General features: G+C 33.9%; 1 protein-coding gene across 1 annotated transcript; it reads left to right on the top strand.

Annotated features, from left to right (window-relative positions):
- Positions 1-5880: 5880 nt before the first annotated feature.
- RpS3A (ribosomal protein S3A) lies at positions 5881-11878 on the top strand. The gene is made up of 6 exons (XM_088240686.1): positions 5881-5964; positions 6254-6350; positions 6876-6961; positions 8275-8518; positions 10414-10575; positions 11708-11878. The coding sequence occupies exons 1-6, from the start codon at positions 5903-5905 to the stop codon at positions 11852-11854; spliced, it is 798 nt and encodes a 265-aa protein (XP_088096812.1). The 5' UTR covers positions 5881-5902; the 3' UTR covers positions 11855-11878.

Raw genomic sequence — 11878 nt, 5'->3', positions numbered from 1 at the left:
CACTTAAACCAGCTAATGACAGGTCATAAGCCCTGTAAATGCCTAGACTTCCATATTGCGCTCTCAAAAATGTTTTCCCTCTCTGTTGAAATAAATTTAAATGTTAATAATTAGGTTTATTTTAGTTTTTTTTTAGTTTTAAAGCTGATTTTATATATTAATGTTGATTTATGTTTCAAGCATTGTGTTAAAAAAATAAATTAACACGCCAGATACAAATGATTTTTCGTGTGTCAATATAAATAACTCCTTTGACGTTACTACACAGTTATGCCGTCACTTTTTCTGACAACTGTCATTCTAATCATCTTACATTTTAAAGACTATATGACACTGAAAATTCTCAGAGAGAAAATGTGTTTGCTATTGTTGAATGGGCTGAATAAGTCCGTAAATAAATGAATAAATAATAAAATACCTGAGAACTTAGATTCACGAGCCATGAAATGCACCCGAGTGCAACCGAACGTAATCCGACACACGTCGACCGCAAGTTTCCAATTTTTGGTCGAAACCTTTTGGTTCAGTCGGTCGAAATGATTGTAGAAAAAGTGAGGTCTGCTTGCAAAGACACAGTGGTGTGGCGTTCTATCCTTTCTCCCAACTCCTGCGGAAAAACGGCGTGATTGTTTGGTTTTATACATAGAATTAAGAATAGTCCAGAAACCGCATGCGCACATCAAACAGAAGGCGACTAAACTACTCATAAATGAGTAGGTTTACGTTTTGACCCATTAGTTTCTTTGTAGACGTCGCTCAGTACGCAACTCCTGATTTGAATTCAACTATGCCGTGTTGTGTCCTTTTAAAGTGTAGAAATATTGCTAGGATCTTTAAGAAAAAGGGTGGTATCACATTTCATGTGTAAGTAGCAAATGCATTACTTAAAATTGAATTATTTTTCCATCTGTCAGATTGTCGAGGAGACAAAATGGTAATTTCCTTAGTGTTACCAGGGTAGTAAATTTTTTTACACTACTTTTCTCATCTAATAAGAGAACTAATGTAAATTGGACCTCGGATTAAACAACTCTGTGGTGGACATTTGACCGACATTATCTTTTAAACATCAAATAGTTTTTAACGTGATATAAAAATGTCCGTTTTATGTAAAACAAAATTTGTTTTATATTTCAAATTCAAAGTTCATTAATTCAATGACTCTTATTAAATGACCCTTTACTTATCTACTCTGTTGTGTCAATCAATATTTCCGCGTGCACAATAAAATTTTAGAGAAATTAACAGATGGTTTTTTTTTATCTTACATTTGAGTTGTGATTATATTTTTCCCATCGTGCAACATTAGGCGGTGACATCACGAATGCGCGCTGTGAAAGTGGGGCATAGTGGGGGGATTTTTGTCCGATGTATTCAAATATGATTCTACGCTTCTTCTGGACTATTCTTAATTCTATAGTTTTATATTTCAGTGCAAAATCGCAGCGCGGCCACAAGATTACGATTTACAATGAAGACGCCATCTCCCGGAAATGTTTAGAAGTGGAGTGTTCTCGTAAGAGCGAAGGAAGGAAGCATAGTAGTAATAATATAAAGCGGAAGATACGAGCGGAGAGCAGTTGTTGTTCCGAGTGGTGAGTGATGTGTCAAGTGTCGAGTGACGTAAGTGACGTTCTATTGTTTGGCCGCCCTCTTTTGTTTCAATATGGCGGCGGCGGCGCGGCGGGAAAAAAGAAAACCGAATAATTGCCAGTTTGATAAATTCTGACGGGTGACGTATGACGTTGATACGAGAACTTTTGACATGTTTAAATGGGTGAAGAATTTAAGTATATTTCTACTTGAACAATGTCCAAATGTTTGCAGACTGGCTGGATTTCCTCCCTAGGGAGTTATTGAGATCCGAATTTGTTGCAACAGAGAGGGAAAACATTTTTGAGAAGGGAATATGGAAGTCTAGTCATTTACAGGGCTTATGATCTGTCGTTAGCTGACTTAAGTGGCCACTTTACACACTGTGTAACATTCACCAGTTTGCCTATGTTTATTTTATTTATTTATTTCACTTTTTGTATATAATGTTATTTGTACATTGGCGGGCTTATTGCCAAATGGCAATTTCTTCCAACCAACCAATAAAATAAATGTTTTATTTTTATAAATCAAGTTACAGAACATATTCAATAGAAAAAAAAAAAAAAAGCTAAAGATATATAAAAATAGAACAAAACGTATTTGTTTATAAATTGCCTTAAATAAAAACTATTACTCAATGGGAAAAAGGAAAAAAAGAGGAAAGTTGAAAGGAGGAGAGATTAAGGAAGAGAAAGGAGATGTTCCTTCAGACGTGATTTGAACAGAGATAATGTAGTAATATCTTTGATGGTGGATGGAATATGATTCCACAGTTTGTTTAAACATCCACATTTCCTCAACTCTTCCATCTTTTGACTTTGTGAAGTAAAATGGCTGAAACCTTTATCATGTGAGTGAGATTTATCCGGCTATTAGGTAACGTCTGAAAACAATTTTCTAATTTGTATACAGGAGTAAAAAAAAATTGGACATACTCAAAACATTGTCGAATTAACTAATGGTTTTTCATTTCTAAGTATTTTCGAATTCAATAACAGATAGAAGCTAAATGACCACATGTCTTGCAGCTACAGAGCGCATGGACGGTCAGAAATCTTGCCCTCATTATTAATGTACATTATTTTTGTGTGTAAAGGTGATTTCTATATGTAAATAAAAAAATCGTGTACCAAAATACGATCTTAATTACGACATCAGCAACTTTAAATTCTAGACCCCATTTGCATAATTTGTGTATGTGATAATTTCGCGACGTGATAGCCAAAATATCGTAACTGACAGGAGCAATATTTTAGGACAGAATGTTTCTTCTCAACGAGGAAGTTCAGTGCAACGGGAAATTGGATATAACAAATCCTTTCTTACGCGCGGTAAAAATTAAAGTATTTAAATTTTAAGTATTTAATTTTACCCAAAGTTTTTCCGAAATGTACAAAAAATTCATGAAAATGATATTAATAAACATGATCTACTTTAAACGACGTCACTAGACGTTGTGATTTTTATTTATTACCAATGATAACCTCCATGGAAAACGCAAATGTTTACAATTATTATTTTCTCACTTGAGTTTCTTATTTGCCTTTTTTTGTCACATTTAATGTTTAAATCTTTTGCGTAATTTATAAAAACTTAATTGGTCTTTTTATGTTAGAAAATCATTTTTTTATTACTCTTTATGTGTGACTATGTTTTCCGAATACAATAAAAATAAAACGTTTATTTCCGGTTGCCGGGAAGCCAACCCACCAATCAAGACAACTCACCGTAGAGAACTTGTGACGTCACAGGCGGGGCAATTGCAAATGGAGATAAAAATAATAGAATTAATTTATTAATCGAATGATTAGAAATTGAATTAATCATTCAATGGCTTATGGTCATTCAAAACCAATCTGTGGAATGTGGAATTGCCCCTTCTTTAGATTGCAAGATGATTCATATTGTCTAATAAATTTAAACAATGTATTTCTTCATTCATTAATTCATTCGACATTCATCCATTCATTTATCTATTCATCTATTCATTGATTAATTCATTCGATTACTTATACATTCAAATGAATAATCGTATTACCAGGCGCTATGATTTTTTTGAAGTTTTGTTTTTAGAAATGATGCATACGAATAAAAAAAATCGATTGCATTCGATTACTAAAACCATTCGAATTAAAGTTCGAATGCATTATTGCATTTGAACTTTCATTCGAATGATTTTAGTAATATAATTTAATCGATTATTTTGATTTTAATGAATCATTTCTAACTACAAAATCACAAAACTTGGAAAAAATCATAGCGCTGATAATATGATACGTATATAAATATATTTTTTTAAATTTATTGACTTGGTTTGATAGTCTATTAACCAATAATAATATTAATAATACGAAATCACTGGAATTTCTCATTATTTATTTATTTATTTAATTTTACAATACGCCCAAGGGGCATTTACAAAAAATATACAGGTAAGTACAAACATAGTGCGTAAAAATTTAAAAGAATAACAACGCTTTTTTGTATACATTTAGAAACAATAAAAAGCATACTGCCATGCAAAATAAAAAGTGAAACTTTACATAGTAAAAAAGAAAAAAAAAATGGATAAAAGAAAAGTAATTGAATTAAAAAGCAAATTGTAAATAACTTGTAAAGAATTCAAACAAAAAAATAAATACATTTTCATATACTTTATAAGTATAATCAAAATAGTATCAACAAATTATTGTTAAAAACAAATAATGAAAATTAGTTGACAGTAAGTATATATGTGAAAATAATATAATATACGGTACACAAAAATATTTGATAAATTAATATCAGAAAGAGATAAGATAATAATAATACACATCAAAAACAGAGAAAGAATTGTTTGAAAAAGAAAGTTTTTATTACGACATTAATAATTTCTTTCAAACTGTGCATTTAAGAACGTTTTAAAATTGATAATTGTCGTATTAAAAATGTCTATTTCACAAGTAAATTTGTTGGCCAAGGAATGTAAACGCGGAATCGGAGAGTGTCGTGCATAGTTAGTACTTACGTATGTACTCGTAGTTGCAAACAACTCCGTACTTCTAGTGACTCGATTAGGTATTTTGGAGTTAATGAGATTCAGGAGTTCACAACAATCGAGCTCCGAATTTAAAATTTAAAATAAAAAAAGGAGGTCATTTATTTTTCTACTATCTTCTAATAAAATTAAATTTAAAGTGTCTAATAAATACGTGTAATTTATGTTATCTAAGGGAATATTTAATTTAAAATTTACGAATCTCAAATACTTTTTTGAATTCTCTCTATGTTCCTAATGTGTAATTTATACTGAGGAGACCAAACAATGGAATTATATTCTAACTGACTACGAACTAGTGCTGCATACAAAATATTTATTACTTTAAGTGAATTAAAATCTTTGACAGTGCGAACAAGGAAACCTAATGTTTTCATGCTTTTGTTCGTTATGTTGTTAATGTGGTTAACGAAATCTAATTTTACATCAAACACTATTATCAAGGTATAGACTTTGAGAGCCAAGTTTCGTTTTAATTTTTTTTATTTATTGATATCAATAAAAGAAATATTCGAAAAAAAGTTTAATTCTCAAAGTGTAAGAAGTTTAATGTTTTCCTATACAATACTGTTTTTCTCTGTTACAATGTTTTGACGATCATGGCTCAATTTAAATGTCGATAATACTTACATAATATATCAGCTATATTACCAAGAATATTTCAGTTACAAATTGCATGGACGAGTGGAATTTTAGCAACTTTACAATTATTTCAATAAATGCACAAAAAATAAGCATTGAGCGGAGAAATATAATTGAGAAGTTTTCGTAATAAAAAGTTAACAATAAATTTATAAAAAATATTGTAGACATGCGCTTTTAACTCGATGGCTACTCATAAATAAAAATCCTCAAAAAAGAAATCTTGCAAAGAATAGTCCGCCTTATAGGGTAGTGGTTGGCGCGTTTGCCTACTATACTTGAAGTCCTAGATTCGATTTTTGGGAGAGTATACATGAAACATTTGTTTAAAGATTTTTTTTTGCCTGAACTGTAAGATGGATCACTTTACTTTCATATAGCACATTATCGAACTACACTGCATTTTCTTTACCAATGCAGTGCTCTATGTTTCATTGGATGCGGAAAGAGGATTATTATTATTATTTATATTTGACGTTTTAGAAAATATCAACATACCTCGTTTTAAGTCAATATTTTCAGTAAGTAGGGTATTTAAAAATGTGATCTAGTACCTGGCAACAAAACAAAAGTCAAAGTGATTTCCGTATTTTTCATCTATGGTTCTTTCTTGTCTCCGCATTCAACATGGCGGTGGGTAAAAATAAGGGTCTTTCAAAAGGGGGCAAAAAGGGAGTTAAAAAGAAGATGTAAGTTGTGATTTCCGTTAAAGTTAACTAATTTAAACTCTTGTGAATGCGTTTTATCATTGTGGTTATTGAAATACGTCCCGATGGCTTTGATAATCTTCGATGGATTAGCGGCTCGCGCGGTGTCGGTCACGTCAAAATCTTAACCTAAACATGTGTTTCGTGGTTATTAATCGATGTAATTTTACTGTACGGGCGCGTATTTATGTGACCGATCGGGGGTTGGTCTTATTTGGTTCCATTAATTTGTTTTACTGTTCGCTTGGTAATGAAAAGTATTGTTTTGCAGTGTGGATCCTTTCACTCGCAAGGATTGGTACGATGTGAAGTCGCCGTCCATGTTCCCCAAGAGGGAAATCGGCAAGACACTTGTCAACCGTACTCAGGTAAGCCGTTTCTCTAATATATATCCATTGTTTACATAAATAATTACCTTTCCGTTAATAAATGTCAGTTCTTAGTGTGTAATGATGATCCACGCAGCTCGCTTTGATACAAATGTGAAGAAAAACAAAGTTCCCTTTTGATATTTCTTGTCTGAACACACTAGAACGAATCGCTTCAGTTGTTTATAATGATTTTATATTTTATATATGTATACGCCCAATGGGCATTTTTCAGGACATTTATGCATAGAGAATTATTAAAATGGAAAGTAGAAAGACAATGGTATATTGTAGACTCAGTGGGAGTGGAAGCGGGAGAGGTGTTTATAATTTAATTTGATTCAGTGATAGTTTGAAAGAAGACAACTTGTTATCAAAGATATCAAGACTGGTATCAACAATCAATATCAAAAATTCAATTAATTTACCATGATCTGATATAAACCGGGTAGCCCAGTAATCAGGAATAACCCAAGAAGGTTAATTCTATTTTTAAATTAATGTATTGTATTTTCTTTGGCACAGGGAACAAAAATCGCCTCAGAAGGCCTCAAGGGACGTGTGTTTGAAGTGTCACTGGCTGATCTTCAGAACGAGTCCGATGCCGAAAGGTAACATAAATATGTATTAAATATAAACAATTTTTTATTCATTATAAAGATACGTATTACAAAAAAATAATCATAACGTATCTCTGACTCTGAGGCCAATCGAATAAAGTTTCTTGAAAACGCATGAGAAAAATAATAAATAATATTTTAATTAAAACAAACAACTTTGAACAACGTCACTAGTTCATATGAATCAACCAATGCGAGAGTTGTGAAAGATTTCTGGTTTACAGTAAGTTAACAACGGACCAATCAACAAAACTGATTTTTGGCTTATTGTAAACACGACTACTAACAGAATTGTTTTAATTTGCGAAAAAGTGGCAATGAGGAATTCCAGCCCAATCCGGAATTAAATTTTTAAAATGTTTTCGTGTACACGTGAATATTTAAAAATTTTGGAGTAGGATGAAATATCTTAAAAATAGTATTCATTTTAAAATCGTCAATAATGACGTCACTCCTTATATCTACGTGTAGTATTTCCGGTTTCCGCTTTAAAGCCCCCGCACCTTGTAAGGAACGTTTCGACTATAGAAAAAAAAGAGGATAATTTGACATTTCTACCAGAGATTATGTCAACTTTCTAGGTTTTTCTAAATCGAAACGTTCGTAAAAACAACCATAACATAGAAATGACCAAATTACGATCAACAAATGAAGTAATCAAAGCAATATTCCATAGATTCTTGTCAGTTTTGTTATTGGCTGGAGAAATACAACTTACCGCGGTCAGTGAAAGTAAGAACGCCAACCGTTTCATGACGTCACTACTGAAAAGTGACACACTGATTAGTCATTTGGCGCCGTATTTGATAAATGTAACTTTAAAAAATCATATCTTTGTAAATAACGCACAAAAAAAAAAAAAAAAAAGAAAACAGTGGAATTCCTCATTGAAGAGTTTTTGCTCAACTGTTGACAATATTTTTGTTCGGTATCTCCGAGAAGAAGCTCATCATAAAAATTAATTAATGTCTGGAAAAAACCACAAACTAAAATGTCAACCAATGTTTCTTCATTATATCCGAGATCTCGCTATTTCTGTGATCGTTATAACCAAGTTCGACTGCATAAAATAACCACTGATCTTCCTCATTATATGATTTCCTTTCTTTTTATCAGACTACAGCCTTGTGTCGATGTGTTATTTGAGTTGATTTCAAAATGTGATGATCCACGCAGCTCGCTTTGATACAAACATGAAGAGAACCAAAGTTCCCTTTTGATATTTCTTGTCTGAACAAGTCGCCCAGTGTCCTGTCCCGCGGCGCGTCGTGTGCATCCCACCTCTGACCCCCGTTCCTGCGCAGGTCCTTCCGCAAGTTCCGCCTGGTGGCCGAGGACGTCCAGGGCCGCGAGGTCCTGACCAACTTCCACGGCATGGACCTGACCACGGACAAGCTGCGCTCCATGGTGAAGAAGTGGCAGACCCTGATCGAGGCGTGCACGGATGTGAAGACCACCGACGGCTACCTGCTGCGCGTGTTCTGCATCGGCTTCACGATGAAGGATCCCGTCAGCCAGCGCAAGACCAGCTATGCCCAGCACACTCAGGTACCTTTCTGACTTATATTTATATTCACAATGGACATGTATTTTTTTTTACCAGCGTTGCTTGAATATGTTTACCGTCAAATGGCATAACTCGATGACTTGGCGGTGGTATTAGGTACGTGGTGACAGATTGCTGTCGACTTTTATTTTACTCAAATAATGGGCCACTTCACGAATAGTTTTAACACATACATATTTTAAAACATTTAAGTTTCTAAGTAAATTTTTTTGATGGAAGTTCATTGTAATTTATTATATAATGTGATACTTTAATCCACAAATTTGGAATATTCAGTGACCGGTTTCATCGCTTTCGCGACATCTTCGAGACTGGTATCTTTATTAAAGAGTTAAATGTATTTATACAAAACAGAGGTAAGGATAGATAATTCAAAGTTATTTGTAAGTAAATTAAATAAAGTTATTTTTATCTTAAGGATCATTATCAACAAATTTTCTTTGGGTTAACTAATGAGTTGATATAATGCTATTTTAATGAGCGGGAATAATATTTTACTGGATGGGATACAAAAATAAAATAAAATACTTAAACTCATTAAAATAGACGAGGACTGGATTCAACTCCCCGGGGAGCTGTTAACATTAACATATTACAAAAGAGATGAAGAACATTTAAGAGAAGGCGATATAGAAGTCTAGGCATCTACAGGGCTTATGACCTGCATAAATAAATATAGGTTTCAGCTTTTTAACTTCACAGACATCAACAGATGAAAGAATCGAAGGAATATAGATGTTCAAATATGGGCAGAATGGTTAATGTTACGCAGTGTGTAAAGTGGCCACTTAAACCAGCCAATGACAGGTCATAAGCCCTGTGATGCCTAGACTTCTTTATTGCCCTCTCTTAAATGTTCTTCATCTCTGTTGTAATATGTTATTTAGGTAAATCTTACCGTGATTAACGCGATTAATCAAACGAATAATTAAAAATCACTCGAATCGCATTGAAAGGGTGCAGCACTTCGAAATTGTTTAAAATTGAAAAAAAAACTGGCTAACTATTTTTTTTGATTACTGAAAAATATGACAATTGACAGATTGCGTGCGTATTTCAGCTTTATACTACATAATGTACAGGTATTAGTTTCTATGGTCGCTATCTCAGATTTAAACCGAGTTTAACTCTATGCGAGGTTTATGAGTAATACTTTTTGCTATACCATCATTATTCTACCACTATTCTCAAGCTTAACTTTATACTCGACTTATAAGTAAGGCCCTAAAATGTTGAGGTATTATATTATGAAAATGGCGCTATTTAAGTTATCCATAATTATTGTGGGTTAGTAGAGTAGAGTAGAGTAACTCTAGTTAAGTTATAACAGCATAAGTAAAAGATAATATTTAAAAATAAATTAATACTAATAGTTATTTACAAATTAAGAAGTGTGAAAATGTGGACATATGTACATAAACAGTTATAAAAATATTAACAGTGGACACTGTCGCGAAACACTATCCTTACTTCTCCTGTTTTTAAGTAAATATGGTTGTGTTTACTTTGTTTTAGCCCCCAAAGATTTTTTCTTTAGTATGTGGTGTGCCACAATGGACTAAACAGTCTGTGGAATTAATGGCAATTTTTTTATTTTAAAAATTGGTTTATAAAAGAAAAGAAATCCTCGTCCTTGAAGGGTTAGTATAAATAAATATTTGAATTATATATTTTATTTGAAGTTAGTGCATAGCACTAAACTTCCTATCTATTGACACCTATAAAATTCCATGATGATCCACGCAGCTCGCTTTGATACAAACGTGAAGAGAACTCTTGTTCCCTTTTGATATTTCCTGTCTGAACCGCGTCACCGTCAGCCTCGCACAGGCCGACACCTGGTCACCGGCACTAACCGACTTCTCTCCCTGCGCAGGTTCGCAAGATCCGCAAGAAGATGTGCGAGCTCATCGCCCGCAACGTCACCACCATCGACCTCAAGGGGGTGGTCAGCAAACTGCTTCCCGACTCCATCGCCAAGGATATCGAGAAGGCTTGCCAGACCATCTATCCTCTACACGATGTCTACATCAGAAAGGTGAGCCGTTTGGATGGTTAGACTGACGTCTTCGGGTCGCAACAGTGTCACGGACTCACGAATCAGAGGCCCGAGGTTCAAACCTCGCTCTACTGCATCTTAATTATTTTTTATAGAAAATTTATTTGCGGCGAGTTTAAAATTAGAGATAAAACTGCTTAATGTTTTTTTTATAACAAAACTTTTTCTAAATGTTTTCTTTTGAATTGTGTAGTATATCCGATAATGTAGTTCTTGGATGTTTCTTAGGTTGAAATTTATTGTAAAAACGGGAATATGGAAGTCTAGGCATTTACGGGCTTATAGCTGTGTAGCATTCACCATTCTGTCTATGTTTAAACATCTACCAAACATCCAAATTTCCTCAACTCCTCCATCTGTTGACTTTTAAAGTAAAAGAATTTAAACCTTTATCGATGAGATAAGATTTATCTGGCTTAATATTTCAGTGTTACAAAATGTTTCTCAAAAATGCATGAAGAAATTAGTAAAAATATACTACTTTTAATTATGACGCAAGTTCTGATAGATTTACGGGAAGCCAAATCACCAATAGGCAGAAGTCTACGATGAGAACTTGTTACATCACGGACGGAGTAATTTCCAAATTACAATACATAAAATATATATTTTTTTAAATTTGGTTTAGGTTGATAGTCTTTTGACAAATAAACAATATTTTGCATAAGTCAAAATGTTTGCAGACACGTCTGGATTCCAGTTATTAAGATTGACATGCTCGCGTGTTTCACGTGCAGCATTTTCAACGGGTTTTAAATAACTCCCTATTAGGAAATGGAATCATGTTACGATAGAAAGGGATTCAAGCCTTGAACCTTTGATCTGAGTCTCACACTATCCATAGACCGCAACCCGATTCAATTTTAATATTTGTTATTTATTTATCCGAGCCATTCCTTAATTAGTTGTCCTTAGTTGAATCTGAAAACATGATTTTAAGTATAAAGTTATTGGCAGTATACAATGATGATCCACGCAGCTCGCTTTGATACAAACATGAAGAGAAACAAAGTTCCCTTTTGATATTTCTTGTCTGAACATACTGCCGCCGCATTCCCGCGTAGCCCCCGACCGGACCAGGGTCACCCACTGAGCGTGTGTTTGTTTCCAGGTGAAGGTCCTGAAGAAGCCGCGCATGGATCCCGGGCGGCTGAAGGAACTGCACGAGGAGGGGGCGGCAGTAGCCCCGACAGACACGGAGGGCCGCCCAGCGGAGCGCCCCGAGGGCTACGAGCCCCCGGTGCAGGAAACTGTTTAACCAATACATTTATATAAACACTTA

Source organism: Micrasema longulum, unplaced genomic scaffold (genome assembly GCF_059751315.1).
Source record: "Micrasema longulum isolate JH-2025_06_02 unplaced genomic scaffold, ASM5975131v1 h1tg002549l, whole genome shotgun sequence".
Taxonomy (NCBI): domain Eukaryota; kingdom Metazoa; phylum Arthropoda; class Insecta; order Trichoptera; family Brachycentridae; genus Micrasema; species Micrasema longulum.
Note: the sequence above shows the minus strand (reverse complement) of the source record. Positions and strands in the feature narration are given on the sequence as shown.